Here is a 17,028-nt window from a genome sequence, read left to right as displayed (position 1 = left end):
GCGCCTATATTCACTGAATGCGACTAAAAGAAATCGCACGCCATTCGTTCAGGCCTTCAATGCGTGTGATTTCAATAGAGATGCACTTTCAAGATTTGATCAGTTTAAAAGTCCCAGATAAGCAACTAAAAGTTAATAATACGGTGCCAACACTGTGGGGGGTCAACCCGAAACAAACAAAGGAACTGAGACACCCGGGTCACGCAGAGATGAGTCACAGATGATGCCAGCGTTGCTCCATCAGGTGACAGGCAGCCCTCGCCATGCTGCGGTGTAGCCATGGGTCATACCATATGGAATGGATGGGAGAGCGCTTTGACAAGATGCAGAGGTATGGGAGCCGCAGGCGTGGAGAAAGCTGCGCGGTCCTCAACTTAAAAAAGGCACCGCAGTGTCACATCATGGCGGGGTGAACCAGTGATGCCATGTTGTTGGGATGTTTGGTGTGGAAGAGAACGCGATAGCATGAAATAGTAGAGAACACGCCAGGCTAGCATTAAACAGCAGAGCTATGAGTTCTGTTAGCTTTGTGTGTTGAAACTTGTAACAATAAACATATTGTTGAAGAAAAAATAAAAGATTAGAAAATATAATAGACTCTCCCAGTAATGCACCAGAGGAACTATATTCATTGGCTATTCCCTTGAGAAAGTAATAACTATAGTAATAACAGTAGTAAGTTACAACTGTTTATGTTTCAGAGACTCAATAAAGATGATTAAAGTAAGAGCTCACATGCTTTTCCAAGCTGTTGAGAAATTCGAGCGGGGAAAAAAAACACTTCACTGTAGTCTGTAAACTTGGCACAGTACCCATGTTCCAACTTCCAACGTCTCAACAAAACGGCTAGGCTCAACGTCTGTCTTGAACTAATAGAGGGTATGCGTGTGACATCATCATCAAACCAGGAAGTTATGCAGGAACGCCTACTGAGTGGCAAAAAACTACTTTCTGGCCTTGACAGCCCATACATCCACATAGAAAAGTCTTATCTGATTGCATTAAACAACATTAAACAATGTTAAACTCACTTTGCCTGTTGCTTTGCCACTCGATGTGCCATTCACTTTAAGCATGCACATACTCTCTATTGAAAGGTCAAGAAATTGTGCTTTTGAGTGTGTGCCCATTCTCTTCTGATAACGACTGTGTAGGGGTGTGACTGTGTAGGGGTGTGACTGTGTAGGGGTGTGACTGTGTAGGGGTGTGACTGTGTAGGGGTGTGACTGTGTAGGGGTGTGACTGTGTAGGGGTGTGCATAACTGCCTCTAGCACAGTCTCAAGCTCATCTAAAGCTGCGGTACTGTGGTGCTGAGGAACAGGTGTGGTGGTGCTGAGGAACAGGTGTGGTGGTGGTGGTCATGGGAAGCGAGATTTGAGATGATGCTTGGCTCATGCCTGACAAGCGCAGTCCAGTACAAATAACAGCCAACAAATGACCCCTGCATTTCAGAAGCCCACTGAAAATGCTTCCCAACCAACAGAAAACAAATGTGAAAATCATGATGGTTTTAAAGCCAGACCTGTGTGTAGTTTTAGGAAGTAAAATTAATTAAAACCTCTTTTTTGTTTTACTTTGACTGTCCTATCCTCCATTTATGTTTCCAAAAGAAGAAACAAGACACGTATTGAGTTACTATTAGTTCTCTTTCCTTCCAAACTTTAATTCATATTTGTATATGTGACTACTGACTATTATGTATATTACTTCCCAAAACCAATGCATTGTGTGTGTGTGTGTGTGTGTGTGTGTGTGTGTGTGTGTGTGTGTGTGTGTGTGTGTGTGTGTGTGTACGCGTGCGTGCGCGTGTGCGCGTGCATGTGCATGTATATATATATATATATAAATGCAGTATGTACCGTATAAACTGTATATAAAAACATACGGTACACTACCAAATAACAAAAATCAATGGAGATGAATAAGAAAAGAATCGTATTTCTTAGCATGAATCAGCCTGGGTCATAGTTCTGCTGTGGGGGGGTAGGGAGGAGGAGGAGGGATGCTAACGGGGAGGAGTTCCTACCCAACAAATCTAGTTCCTCTGGGTCCCAGCTGCAGCACCGGACTAACGAGGCTCTCGCCTTCACTAAGGGCAGGCAGCTTTCTGGGGAGGTGCAGCTTACTGCATCCGCAAGGGGAGCGGGAGGGCGCACGCACGCACGCACGCACGCACGCACGCACGCACGCACGCACGCACGCACGCACGCACGCACGCACGCACGCACGCAGACACACACACACAGACATAACCATACACGCAACCACAAACACATGCACACACGCACACACGCACAACACCACGCACGTAGACACAGACAGACAGACACACATGCACACGCATGTATATACCATACATGCATACATTCATGTATGTAATGATATATATATATCATAAAATAAACATACATGCATGCACACACACACGCACGCACACACACGCACACACACACACACACACACACGCACACAGAACACAACAGTCAGTAAGGGAACACTAGTCAGTTCTATTTTCTAATCAAAGCCCATTTCTTTGCAGAAGCCCTGATCCAGTTAATGACCTCTCTTTTCACAGCTGCTGGTTGTTATGAATTATGAACTTTATCTGACTTGACCCAGTACATACAGTACATGTGGTGAATCACTCTCATCTGCCTAAGCATAATTGAATTGATACCCTTGATACCATGACCATCAACTACTTTATCAGATTTTAAACAAAAGACAACGACCCCCGTAAAATACGGTCAGGAACATTACCATTAGCACTGGAGACTGGCAGGTTTAATGCCACTCCAGAGGAAGAGAGATACCTTTTTTTTGTTTTATTGCCCTAAATATGATGACATAAGACAGGTATTTGTAAAGCAAAGCAAAGTTCTTTGTTTACCCAGGGAAGTGGACTAAGCTCGAGATGCTTGTTTACAGCCACACCCTGCTCATAGAACATTTCATGGTAGGGGTTCAATGCCTTGCTCAAGGGCACTTCAGCGGTGGTAATTTTAACGTGCCGGTCCGGGGATTCGAACTGGCGACCTTCCGGTATCAAGACCGCTCCGCAAACCGTTCGGCCACCGCTGTTTCTATTTGTGGTGGTTTCCTTGAGCTAAGATGATTATGAAAAACTTGAGATATGTTTCGTCAAAGAAGCTTTTGTTGTGGCAGATTTTATTTGTCAAGCTTGGGGCAGAACATTCTTCTGATTCATTCAATCTATCTATAAATGCACCATGTCTTCTCTACACATCTGTCTGTACGTACGTGCGTATGGCTGTAATCTATCTATAAATGCACCATGTCTTCTCTACACATATGTCTGTACGTACGTGCGTATGGCTGTAATCTATCTATAAATGCACCATGTCTTCTCTACACATATGTCTGTACGTACGTGCGTATGGCTGTAATCTATCTATAAATGCACCATGTCTTCTCTACACATCTGTCTGTACGTACGTGCGTATGGCTGTAATCTATCTATAAATGCACCATGTCTTCTCTACACATCTGTCTGTACGTACGTGCGTATGGCTGTAATCTATCTATAAATGCACCATGTCTTCTCTACACATCTGTCTGTATGTACGTGCGTATGGCTGTAATCCACGCAAATCAAATAAATCGTGAATCAAATTCGACACACGCGTTCCACACCCCCACAGGTGCAGTGCCCGGTGTCGAGTCGGTCAGACCCACGGTTGTCCAGAACCGCCACAAAAGGCCTCTGCCCGGGCTCTGCACCTATATCTCCATATGGAGCTGGCCTGTTCTGACATCATTCTGACATCTGCATATTTGGGCATGCCTGACAAATAAACTCCATATATGGACATAAAAGGGACACAGACATAATAACTGGGTGGGGCATGCATTTCCAACCTGTAGCGTTCCAAGTAGGCCAGTGCCCGATGGGCACCGCTCTAGTTTCATGAATTATATGAATACTGTAAACATGCTGTAAGTGTGAAATGGTGTCTTATAAACCCATGAGGGCTGGGCACTTGTGTGCAGGACACAAAAAGTAAATAATCAATCAATCAATAATCAATCAATCAACAAACTCAGATAGACTGACATCTGTGGTCAATATACACACACAGTATTATGATTAGTATCATATCATATGATTTCCACGCTATGCGAAAATCCAATCCTATATTGTGCTGATCAGAGCAATGGTCACGAGTTACGGCCATTTGAAGTGTTAAAGACTGCTCTAGCACTGCTGTAGTGGCCCTGAACAGTGGCCCCGCCCCCTCCTGGTATGACTATTCTCATGGCAGACGCCTGAAAACTGTGTGTGTCTTGCTTGGTGCGCATTCGCCAACATGGGCTACGGTGGCGATATTTGACGGAGCAATAAATGGCAACGGAGAGTGGCTACTCTTCCCTGTGTATTAATGGCTTTACATGCCAGTGGATAGAGAGACAAAGGGGCTCGATGTTGAAGTGGAATTCAACATCACAATGAAGGTAGGAGTAGAGTAGGTAGGAAGAAAGAAGGAGCCTATCGTACTTTGGCCCTTGGTCTTGGAACGACCTCCGACCAGACCTGTTTCAAATTAGCATTGACACAAAGTAGGCATAATCCATCTCTTAAGTTGACTTGAACATAATTATTGCCACGGTGAAACACCCCAAATGACACGCATATGAAATACAGTAGAACACCTGGATCACTTTAACGCACGCACACACACACACAGACACACGCACACACGCGCACACACAGACACAGACACACACACAGACACACACACACACACACACACACACACACACACACACACACAGACACACACACAAAAGGGCACACAGAAACGCAGACGGTCGGCAATGGGGATGCGAGAAGCAGAAAGGGGGGGTATGTCAAGTCACCAAATAAATAAAAAAAAAGGTTGACAAAATAAGCAAGTCAACCAACAACCGAATGCTATACGTGCCAACCACCATCTCTCTCTGACCCGAAAAACGTACCCCAGGAACTGGGCTCCGGCGGGGCCGACCTCCACCAGCCGGCTGGCCAGACCTTCGCCTTCCACCATCGGGGGAGGGGTCGCCAGCTTGTGCCTCTTGACCAGGCGGCAGGTGATCCGGGTGGGCGCCGTGCACTTCCTGGGCGGGATGATGATGCGCATGCCGTTGTGACGGCTGCCCCGCATGGAGCCGCCCCTGGCGTCCACCATGAAGCTCACCAAGAACCTGAGAGAGAGAGAGAGAGAGAGAGAGAGAGAGAGAGAGAGAGAGAGAGAGAGAGAGAGAGAGAGAGAGAGAGAGAGAGAGAGAGAGAGAGAGGAAATAAAAAAAGAGAGGGAGAAGTGGACAGAAACAAAGGCAGCGTGAAAGACAGAGGGTAAAGTGTAGAGAGGCAGGGATGGAAAGAGAGATTGAGGTGAAGAGAAATGAACATGGAGAGATACATAGAGAGGTATATAAAAAGAGAGAGAGAGAGAGAGAGAGAGAGAGAGAGAGAGAGAGAGAGAGAGAGAGAGATGATGAGAGATGGGGGGAAACAGAAAGCGAAGTGGACGCAGAGAGACAGAGAAGGGTGAGAAAGAAATGACGAGGGGTGTTGGAGGGATGGAGAGCAGTGGTGTACGGGGAGAGAGGATGAACGATATGGGGCAAAGAAAGACAGAGAGAGAGGGATGGAGAGCAGTGGTGTACGGGGAGAGAGGATGAACGATATGGGGCAAAGAAAGACAGAGAGAGAGGGATGGAGAGCAGTGGTGTACGGGGAGAGAGGATGAACGATATGGGGCAAAGAAAGACAGAGAGAGAGGGATGGAGAGCAGTGGTGTACGGGGAGAGAGGATGGACGATATGGGGCAAAGAGAGACAGCGTGAGAGGGATGGGAGAAGGGAGAGGCAGAGAAGACAGACAAGGGGCTTCAGTTTAAATGGTGCATGGAAAGAGAGACAGGTCTTTGCTCGACATCAGCGATGCTTCCCATGCTGTGATGTTCAAAATACACACACTCATGTACACACAACAACACCACACAAACTGTGAGAGAGAGTGAGAGATGGATAGAGAGAGAGAGAGAGAGAGAGAGAGAGAGAGAGGGGGACATGCACTCACGGGCACGCACATACACACACAGAATAAGGAAATAGGAGAGATGTGGAGGAGTTTTCTATGTTGGCTTGGTCATAGTTCTCCAACAATAATGTCTTTCATCATAAGTCAAACACATTGTCACATTCACACAGTCCACCAACGTAGAACACTCTAGGTAGCCTGTGAGACACTCATATTTTAGATTGTTTTGTGTCATCGCTCTTCAATAGGGAATACCTCACCGCTGACAAAACGCGTGCACGCACACGCACACACACACACACACACACACACACACACACACACACACACACACACACACACACACACACACAGTGCGGTTTGTAGAAATAGGTGAGGTTAGTGCAGTGCGCAGTGTGTCAACGTGTATATCCGCTGCCGCTGCCGCTGCTGCCTTGTTGTGAACACAGACAGAGACAAATCCAAAAAAACTCCAAACTCCAAACTCAGGTTCACATACATTTCACACACAGGTGATGGGAGTGAAACACAAGCACACACAGAGACGAGACAGGTGTGATGTCACACACGACAAGAGGAAGTAAGAAACTGGCAACCAATCGCGGTCGTCACCTGCTGTCGTACTGCGGGAGCGGAGAGGAAACACTGCAGGGTGGATGGAGGACAAAGCGACACGGGAGGGACAGACAAGACAACACAGCTTTGTCATTACAATGTCTCTAAACAGGGGGCGGATTACCCAGGAGTCCTTCAAGCCACAACAAGACAACATGGGCCATTTGGAATTGGAACCCACTCAAGGACACTTTTAGAGACCCACTGATGTAACAGAGTGTTTCCAGTGAACAGACTAACAGAGCCTTCATTAGTATCATCAGTAACACCTGTGATCGTAGGGAAGTGGCCCAAGTTCTTTCCAAAATGGCTTGTAAGCTTTGAGTCAATTATTCATGGGTCCATACCATAGTGCCCTGCAGTGCCCATCCATCCATCTACACATCCATGGTTCACTTACCCAGAGTGCACAGGTGAAGACACCAGGTTGACGTTGTCCAGTGTGTCTGTAGTCCAGCTGTAGCGCCTCAGGGAATCGTTGTCAAAGTCCTTGGCGACTGACAAGTGCTGTGGGAGAGAGGACAAGTCATAACGCTGCATATAGTAGCACACAGTCAAATCCCAGAGTGTACCAATGGAACCACATGGACCCTTCCTTACCACAGGTCATTGTTTTTTTCAATTGGTACACTTTTAGAGCTGCAGTACATTAACATTCAGAATGTTATAGTGAATGCATTTGTGCGCGTCTGTGTGTGTGTGTGTGTGTAGGGGGGGGGACAGCATTAAAGAGGGACAGCGTGGACAGGCATGAGCTCATGATGACTGAATAAAAGAAAACACAAAGAGCAGCTGCCCTTGCAATGCATTACATCATGCATTTCAGTGCCTCAGAGTAAGACAACAGCATCCCGCATAAATCATTCAATCTCTAAATCCCAAAACATTTGGGGGACTGACAAAGAATAGCATTTCCCAATAGTCAGACATTTGTATTTAAATAGGCATTAGCTAACACTTTGATCTACAGCGGTACAACTTCCACTAGCTTCTTGCTGCTACAGTGGTTGTGCACAAGGCAGGCGTAATCAGTTCTCTATCGGGGACTAGACTGGACATGTCAAGAACTATACTCTGCTAAGTGTTTAACCTGAACTACAGGACGTACAGACAGTGCTTGGGCTTGTGCGGTGATGTTAGGAGCAACCTAAACATTGTTTTTACATTAAATGAGACGGAGACGGGATACGGGATGTATGTTAAGTAGGTCAATATTACCGTATTGTCCTGAATATAAGACCTCTCTGATTATAAGACGACCCGCATTTTTCAAGACTCATTTGTAGAAAAAGAACAGAATGTCAAATAGTCTAGGGATTATAATACGTCCCCGTTTTTTTGGAAATTTCCATTGGAATAAAACGTAAGTCTTAAATTCAGGCCAATAGGGTATAATGGTGTCAAGGTATCAAGGAGCTATCAAGGCTTTACTCCTGGATTCTTTATTTGAATGGTGTTGTGCGTATGTTGGTGTTACTGTATGTAACATAACTCACAAGTCCAAATGGATAAAATAACTACATATTAATTGAGATCAGTCCTGGACTGAAGGTTTAAACAGACACATTTTTCTGACTTGAGAGTCTCCAGGGAATCAACAGAACAGTGTTTTTTAGAAACAACACGTTCAGATGTGCACAAGCCAAACACCATTCAAGATAATGACCCTCGGTGCGACAATACAGTATCAAAGCTTTGGCACTTTGGCAGCGTTCAAGTGTCATAATACATCTCACAAAGGGGGCTGTTCTTAGCAACACAAATATAACACACTTAGAGAAAAAGGGTTTCTTCAGACAATCAACTAATACAAAATAAATAAAACAACCTTTGACAACACCGAGCAGGCCGGTGAGAAATGAACACATAAACTGAATATTAAAGGGGAAAACCACCCATTTTCAACATTTTACTATGTCATTAATGTACCTTAGAGCTGTTGTGTGGAAATAATAAAAAAGTCCCCCCATTCTGTGTTTCCCAGAACTGTAATTATGAAAAAAATCATTAACATGGTGAAACACATCTTGATGACATCATCAAGATGTGTTTCACCATGTTAATGACATAGTAAAATGTTGAAAATGAGTGGAATGCCCCTTTAAGTGTTAAATAAGTAGCAAAAAAGGAGAGACTTTAGGTAGAGCTTTGTGGATGTAAGCCTAAACAAAACCAGCCGCAGACGCCAAAATATGAAAAAAGAAATAAAAGAATAAAAAACCTCCCATTGTGAATCAGCTTGGCAATTGCCTACTTCACTGTATGATCGTACTTAGTGACTGTATGGACTTTCATTCAATAAGAAGTCTGTATGATCCTTAGAGTATATATTAATAGAGACGGCACCGGATTCCTCCTCCCATCCACTTGCATTAAGTTGCTCAAAAGCGCATGAGGCGATTTCACTCCTCCTTCCGGGTAGGAACAGAGTGCATTCTGGGATGGATTGCCCCAATAACATGAACGCGCTGGTCGTTGACTATCATTGCGCCGTTTGCGCGCGTTCACGTATGAAACATTCGTTCACGTGTCATGGGCCCAATAACATGAACGTGCGCAATGATAGTGAACGGGCAATGACAAATTCGGTCACTATGTCCATTTCGCCTCAGGGTTTCCTCCGGGTGCCGTCTCTATTAATCTATACTCTAAGGTATGATCATACATCATGATCAGCAACTGATATCGATATTGCTCATCCTGAAAGACCATTGGTACAGTACTGGTACTGGGTACACTGACACATTATGTGAGACAGAGAAACTGCTTACGGCCTTTAAAAAGAGGATGCAATCTGGTCTTAGTATGTTGATACTGGGGTTGGAGAGAAAATATGCCCACAGAAAGTGTATTATTATTTTTTTAGCTGCCAGCGCATTTCTATGGTAAAGAGCGTGCTCCTAATAGCAGCGCACTTCAGAACGCTTTGAGCTGAAAATAGTTATACTTTTGTGAGAAGAGCACCCACTCATTCATTAATGTCACTTTCCTATATGCATAGGACTGGAGCGATACGCTCCCACTAATCACTGAGCAGATGTACGTGTCTCGCTCAGAATCAACTTTAACGTCACATCACAAGTGTAAAGAAGTGGATGCAAAGCTCGTAGCAACCCGGAAATGATTATCCAAGTCACTCAAAAAAGCTTTCAATGGACACAGACCCTTAAGCACTTAAACCCATTTTGGGCGGGAACCCCTTTTGGTGTTTTAAACATTATGTTATAATTTAGCTATTGAAAAATAGCAGATCTACAAGCTCATAGCGCGGCACCGAGTGGCGCGCTATGAGCTTGTAGGTCTGCTATTTTTGAAAAATCAAAGAACTACTGACATAGAAACATAGCTTTTTCAGAAAACTGTCAGGATGTAGAAGACATTTTTAGAATCTGATCTCAGGTCAAAATGGATTAAACCCCATTATGGTTGACTGGAGTCCCTCAGGGCTCTATATTAGTAGTCTTTTCTGTTAAAGTGGGGAAGGATTTAGCAGAACATAGCCGATCAACAAGCTGACAACGCGTCGTGATTTCGTCGATCTGCTGTTTTCCTGCGAAAGCCTACCCCACAATAAGGATGCTGGGTTTTGAGTGGTTAAAGCCTACCCCACAATAAGGATGCTGGGGTTTTGAGTGGTTAAAGCCTACCCCACAATAAGGATGCTGGGTTTTGAGTGGTTAAAGCCTACCCCACAATAAGGATGCTGGGTTTTGAGTGGTTAAAGCCTAACCCACAATAAGGATGCTGGGGTTTTGAGTGGTTAAAGCCTAACCCACAATAAGGATGCTGGGGTTTTGAGTGGTTAAAGCCTACCCCACAATAAGGATGCTGGGCTTTGAGTGGTTAAAGCCTAACCCACAATAAGGATGCTGGGGTTTTGAGTGGTTAAAGTGTGTCTCATCTGAAAGAATACAAAAAACAAACTGCTCACTGTCTCAGAAGTGTTCCACCATGTACTGTACCAAGGCCTATTTATAACTGCAGGATGCTGCAGAAGGGATTCTGTGAGTTGAGTAATAAATGAGAAATAAAATCTGCACACACACCGATACAGTCAGGCAGTGCATGAAGTTATGCCATATTTGAAGAAACGACGATGTGCTGGAATCCTCTGGAACCCAGTGATTATTTTACATACAGTATACTGTATTATACTGTATTTGCATGCACTGACAGAGGCCGTACGTAACTCTGACAAACTACCTTATTGTGGGCGTCTACAATGAAGAACCTTTCCTTACTGAGCGCCTGGAGCCGCAGGAGAGAAAAGACAAGCCATCAGGCACCGATAATTAACTTTACCAACAATGGGCTCTATCTATGCACACACGCCAACAATGGGCTCTATCTATGCACACACATTTTGGAAAGGACTCGGGCCCCCCGTTCCCTGCTTCCTTCACAGGTGTTACCGATGATACTAATGAAGGCTCTGTTCCATTCTGGTCAAACAGTGTCAGGGTGCTGCTTTTGGGCATGTTGGCTCACTGGAAACACTCTTCTACTCAGGGCCGGATCTACCATATGGGCACTTTGGGCACGTGCCCAGGGGCAAAATTATTATTATAATTTTTAGCTCCACAGAAAATGTCCCTGCTAATCCGAATTAAATAAATTGTGTCTAAAAAGATTAGTGTTTTATTGTTGGTGAGAAGGGCAGCTGAAAAGTGCAATTGTGTGTAAAGCAGCAACAATGCTCTAGATTGGCTGTCACTCTGGGGGGGGTAGGCGACCGGAAATAGGCCAATATAACGGCATAAAACTGCCCCAAAACGGCTCCGAAACAGCAAAAATGTTGCGTGCGTGTGAAGGGGGGCCCTTCGAGCTTCAGTGCCCAGGGGCCCTCAGAGGTATTAATCCGGCCCTGCTTCTACTGTACAAAAGTTTGAGAACCACCGCACACTAAATGGAACAGAGCCTCATAATTAGTATCATCGGTAACACCTGGAAGTGGCCCGGAAGCAGGAAGAGTTATTCTAGTGTGCATATAGCCCAGTGTAAGGTTAATTACACAGTGGCATTTTCACAAAGATATTTCCACACGGACATGTTATGTCCGGGAATTGGACAATCGAGGCCTGTCTCACGTGGAGACTGTAGGGTCAATGGTATGGCCGGCATGCTGTTGGCTACTGTCATGGTTTGCGGCTTCACAACAAAGCCATTAACCCCTTGACCGTAAGGGTCATCCTGCTGAATGTTTAAGGAAATAAGGCCATCATTAGACTCCCATTGGCTCACTGTTTTACAAACAGTGGGTCGGAACCCGTGTTTGGGTCGCGGACCAATTTTTATGGGTTTATTTCAAAAGATTAAAAACAATCATTAATTCATTCAACAATCAGCTATTCCAACATTTCAAAAGTATTTCATGAATGATGTAAAAAAATCGAATCATTTCCATAAAGAAATTCAAATAAATGTTTAAGAAGTAGTGGAAATAGCATATCTCCAAGCTCACAACACGACGCGTGTTGTGAGCTTGTAGATTTCACTAGTTTAGATATTTTCACTAGTTTGGGTCCCAAACATCCGATTTCTCTTTTGGGTCTTGAGCAAAAAAAGTTTGGGAACCACTGCGTTAGATGGTACCACTAATCACTGATATTATTATTTATGTCCGCCCTGACTGAAGCAGAAGGTTGGTGGATCACCAACACTGTTTGGCACAGTCGGAGACGGAGCAGTGTGTAGCATGAAGGCAAAGTTTAAAGACGTCAAGTGAAATGACACACACACAACACAAATACACCGATATCAACAAATATCTACAGGCAGAAGTGAAGGAAAAACACACCAGTAAATGATACAGGTACATAGATTATACTCTACAAAACCATGTGCGATTATTACTCTGTATTGGCGGGTAGCAAGAACTGCCACCATGTACTGTGGGAATGGCTTCAAAGTGCCTTGGCATAAAATCCACAAGTTTACTCAATTTGTCGTGTTTTAGTGCACATACTTATTTCTGATTATCGGGTGCACAAGTTCCAGAATCTCCCATCAGTGATCTGGAATAGGGGGATCTAGAATTCGCCCTCTACATTTTCCCATCCTACTAATTAGGAGCAGCGGCCAACTGCTGAACAGTGGTTGTGGTTCAGCGTCTTACTCAAGGGGCTTTTTGACACTATAGGCCAAGAGGACGCAGGGCTCAAACCGGGGACCTTCTGACACTCAGATGGCCGCTCTACCTCCGGAGCCACTGCCACAGTACCCTGGCTTTCCGGGTACTTTTGTATGCCTGATCGGACGGATGGACGTGTTTTCCTTTCAGTCTGGCTGTAAAGCGCCCACACAGTGACTAAACACATTTGCGTGGCGGCCGTTTGAACCTACCATCTCTTTAGTGGGCGCCAGTATCTCCTCGATCATCATGCTGTCCCGCGTGAAGGAGCTCCGGTTCAGCGTGTTGGACCTATCGGAACTGAACGAACGCAGGCTTGGAGTGGGTAGATGGACAGGCGTAGTGGTTGTAGTAGTAGTAGCAGTCACGTTACCATGACAACAGGCGTCATGACGATGGAGGAACAGGGAGAGGGAGGGTGGGTGGGGGCAGGAGGGGATGCGGTGACATGAACAGAAAGCACAAACAAACAAACAAACAAACACAAATACACACATTAAAATGCATGCAGCTTCCAGGGACCTGATTTTGTACCGATGACAGCAACAACAACAAGGAAAGAGCTTTTTGGAGCGGGAATTCAAAAGCTTCCCAGGATGACAAAGACCAAGTGAACACCGAGGAACTAAGTTGCACTTCGCTACGACTCTTTAGTGGGGCATTAGGACAGCAGACATTGAGCAAAGTATATTTTGTCAGGTGTGGCACAGGTTGTTCAATAGCCCATTGGAGACGCCAATCCCTCCGCTTTGCATTTATCCTGCATTAGCATGCGAGTGCTGCATTTATACACCCCTGCAAGTAGCATGGTATTCCCGCCAGGTTTTTTCCAAAACATTCCGCATGAGCAGCAGAGCAGTGCAGCAAGCATGCAAAGAGTAGCACCCCAACATGTGCCTAAATATGATCTGTACCACAACACCTAAAGTACAGTATACCTGTCCTTTAGCCTGACATCTGTATACAGCTGTCGGAGCCTAACAGAACTGTACATCTCACACTGTACGACAGTACAGTACTGAATAGGACTGTGTGTGTATAAGCCACAGTACAGTACTGAATAGGACTGTGTGTGTATAAGCCACAGTACAGTACTGAATAGGACTGTGTGTGTATAAGCCACAGTACAGTACTGAATAGGACTGTGTGTATAAGCCACAGTACAGTACTGAATAGGACTGTGTGTTTATAAGCCAGTACAGTACTGAATAGGACTGTGTGTATAAGCCACAGTACAGTACTGAATAGGACTGTGTGTATAAGCCACAGTACAGTACTGAATAGGACTGTGTGTTTATAAGCCAGTACAGTACTGAATAGGACTGTGTGTATAAGCCACAGTACAGTACTGAATAGGACTGTGTGTGTATAAGCCACAGTACAGTACTGAATAGGACTGTGTGTGTATAAGCCACAGTACAGTACTGAATAGGACTGTGTGTATAAGCCACAGTACAGTACTGAATAGGACTGTGTGTGTATAAGCCACAGTACAGTACTGAATAGGACTGTGTGTGTATAAGCCTGTACTGAATAGGACTGTGTGTCTATAAGCCACAGTACAGTACTGAATAGGACTGTGTGTGTATAAGCCACAGTACAGTACTGAATAGGACTGTGTGTGTATAAGCCTGTACTGAATAGGACTGTGTGTGTATAAGCCACAGTACAGTACTGAATAGGACTGTGTGTGTATAAGCCACAGTACAGTACTGAATAGGACTGTGTGTGTATAAGCCTGTACTGAATAGGACTGTGTGTATAAGCCACAGTACAGTACTGAATAGGACTGTGTGTATAAGCCTGACAGTACAGTACTGAAGAGGACTGTGTGTGTAAGCCTGTGTGAAGCAGCACGGCTTAGAGAAGCTCAGTAATGTAATACTTTCATCCATCATCCAAATGAAATGGGAGCGATTAAAACAGAATGTTAAATAATAAGGTCAAAACATTACAAGCTAACATTAAACATTAAAAGGATCCCTGGCTAATAAGGCAAATATTATAATTGCTCAATTTAAATAGAGATAATCTTTCACTCCATAGGGACTGCTACCGTCGCAGGTTGATGATGTCATATGCCCATATGTGTCTAGCCCTGTGGATTTGTATGGAACCAGCTTGATACTTCCTAAGAATAATATGAGCATTCTAAGCAGGATTTTTATTAGCACGTGCATTCCATATATTCCATAGGGCTGGACCACACAATTACATCATGAACTTGCAAGTCTGTGACAGGAGTTCGTTCCTATTGAGTGAAAGATTACCTTATTTCTAAAAGAAATAAAATATTTAAGGTGTTTTAAAGTTTTGATTTTTAGATCCTTTTAAATACACATAATGGAAGAAACTTAAAGCTGCAATCTGGAACTTAATTGAATCAATAAAATACGAATTATCACTGAACAGTGGTACTACTGGTACCACCTACTGGTTAGCAAGGAGTACTGCCTTAAACTCATAAGCATATGACATCTCCCCTAGCCAGCCAGGGAGTCTGTCTGGGATGAGTGGTGGAAATGTGGTCCCTTTGTAGGATCACGTCCCGGGTAGGACATAAAAGTTACAGATTGTGGCTTTAAATGCTAAACAAGAAAGACCCAAAGTCAAAATGGTAACCATCTTTTCTTTGAACTCCTTGTTTGATGCGGTTTTGCATGTCTTCAAAATGGTTGTAGGGGGGGCGGGGGCACAGAGAGAGAAAGAAAATTAAAAATGTTTTGTGAGGCAAATAAAAGCATTCTTGAGCAATGATATGTGATGAATGTTGGAGGCCTGCGTCTCCACTGTGACTCATCCAACCAATGTTGTTCCAGGACTCTTTGTGCTAAGCAAGATCACTGATATTGAACCAATTAAACTGCAACATGGCCTTGGGCATATTAAACTATACTGTATATTCTGTTAAATTGACAATACCAGTGAAAGAACATGAATTAGGTTATTATAGGCTCTTCCCGTGGTACTGTAGCTATTCTGTGTGTGTGTGTGTGTGTGTGTGTGTGTGTGTGTGTGTGTGTGTGCGTGCGTGCGTGCGTGCGTGCGTGCGTGCGTGCGTGCGTGCGTGCGTGCGTGCGTGCGTGCGTCTATTTTTTGCCATTCCCAGAACACTTTCTGTCTCGAGTGAGGCGTATGGAATGATAGTAGGATTTCTACTATGCACAGCTATGCACTATGCAGTGTACAGGATACATATCCCTGTTTACTTTACTGTGGACAAGTATATCAGGCTATACAAAGATCTGTTACTAAATGGGATGTCAACCACTTGGGGCACATCATTATTATTATTAGTATTATTATGGTACTTAAAAACTACATTAGGTTCCTCACATCCACTCAATGGCACACCCAATATAACACGCAATCCTCTGCAGATATTAATTGAACTGAAGGAGATCTCTTCAGATCTCTAATTATTTTTAAGTGAGACACCACTTTGTATTTTGGAATTCCCCAGCAGGCTCATAGTGTATTTGTATCCTTATGACATCTAAGCAGATAAACAGTTCCATGTAGAAGTTCAGGTCCCTGGAAGATTTGTGACGAAAACCTCCACAGAGAGACTACGAAAATCATAGAAAAAGACAGATGACTCTCCACAGTTCAAATCAAGAAACAACCCAGGCACAAATAACAATTCAATTAACTGAATGCAACAGGCTATATATACGCTATCAAAAAGCACAAGGCCCTGTTTTGAACAAAAATGACCAAAATGAAACATAAAAAAATAGTTAACAAAACTAAAACAGCAGGACCACAGTACAGCACAAAGACTGTTGTTCACATCAAACATCAAACACCACCAACCAAATGCATGAAAGAAACTTGTTCAAAAACAAATTTGTCAAACTTTCTCCGAACTCAAAACGTTAGTAGTCAAATAAACGCATGGAAACAGTGAGTGAGTTACATCAAATCAAGGCAAGATGGCAGAAAACTGGGGGGGTGGGGGGGGGGGGTGGGGTCTGGGACAGGTGGTGGGGAGGGATACAGGATGCTCCTTCATGCCTTTAGCCTTACCCGACTTTGGGACTATAGCGGTAGCAACGGACATGAAGAGAAGGACAAAAACAAAAGAGTTATGAAACATCAGAGGATTGGGAAAGGACGAGGAGCAGACAGAAGAGAAGAAGAGATGCTGTAGCAGAAAGGAATGGTTGAACAATCCACTTTGATGATGGCCTCTGTGTTACATCATGTTCAAAGCTTCAGCTTTCGCTTGATAACAAT

At 44.2% G+C, this 17,028-nt stretch overlaps 1 protein-coding gene across 1 annotated transcript in view; it reads right to left on the bottom strand.

The window, feature by feature from the left end:
* LOC306915664 (ankyrin-3-like) overlaps nt 1-17,028 on the bottom strand; it is a 74,420-nt gene that overhangs the window by 39,014 nt on the left and 18,378 nt on the right. Inside the window, exons 11-16 of the mRNA XM_079493142.1 lie at nt 16,819-16,830; nt 13,002-13,104; nt 7,060-7,166; nt 6,657-6,689; nt 4,979-5,203; nt 2,028-2,126 (exon numbers count right to left, since the gene is read on the bottom strand). Of these exons, the coding sequence (XP_079349268.1) occupies nt 2,028-2,126; nt 4,979-5,203; nt 6,657-6,689; nt 7,060-7,166; nt 13,002-13,104; nt 16,819-16,830 (579 nt within the window). The remainder of the gene's footprint in view (nt 1-2,027; nt 2,127-4,978; nt 5,204-6,656; nt 6,690-7,059; nt 7,167-13,001; nt 13,105-16,818; nt 16,831-17,028) is intronic.

This window comes from Electrona antarctica (assembly GCF_951216825.1).
Source record: "Electrona antarctica genome assembly, chromosome: 22".
Taxonomy (NCBI): Eukaryota; Metazoa; Chordata; class Actinopteri; order Myctophiformes; family Myctophidae; genus Electrona; species Electrona antarctica.
This window is presented reverse-complemented; position numbering and strand designations above follow the sequence as displayed.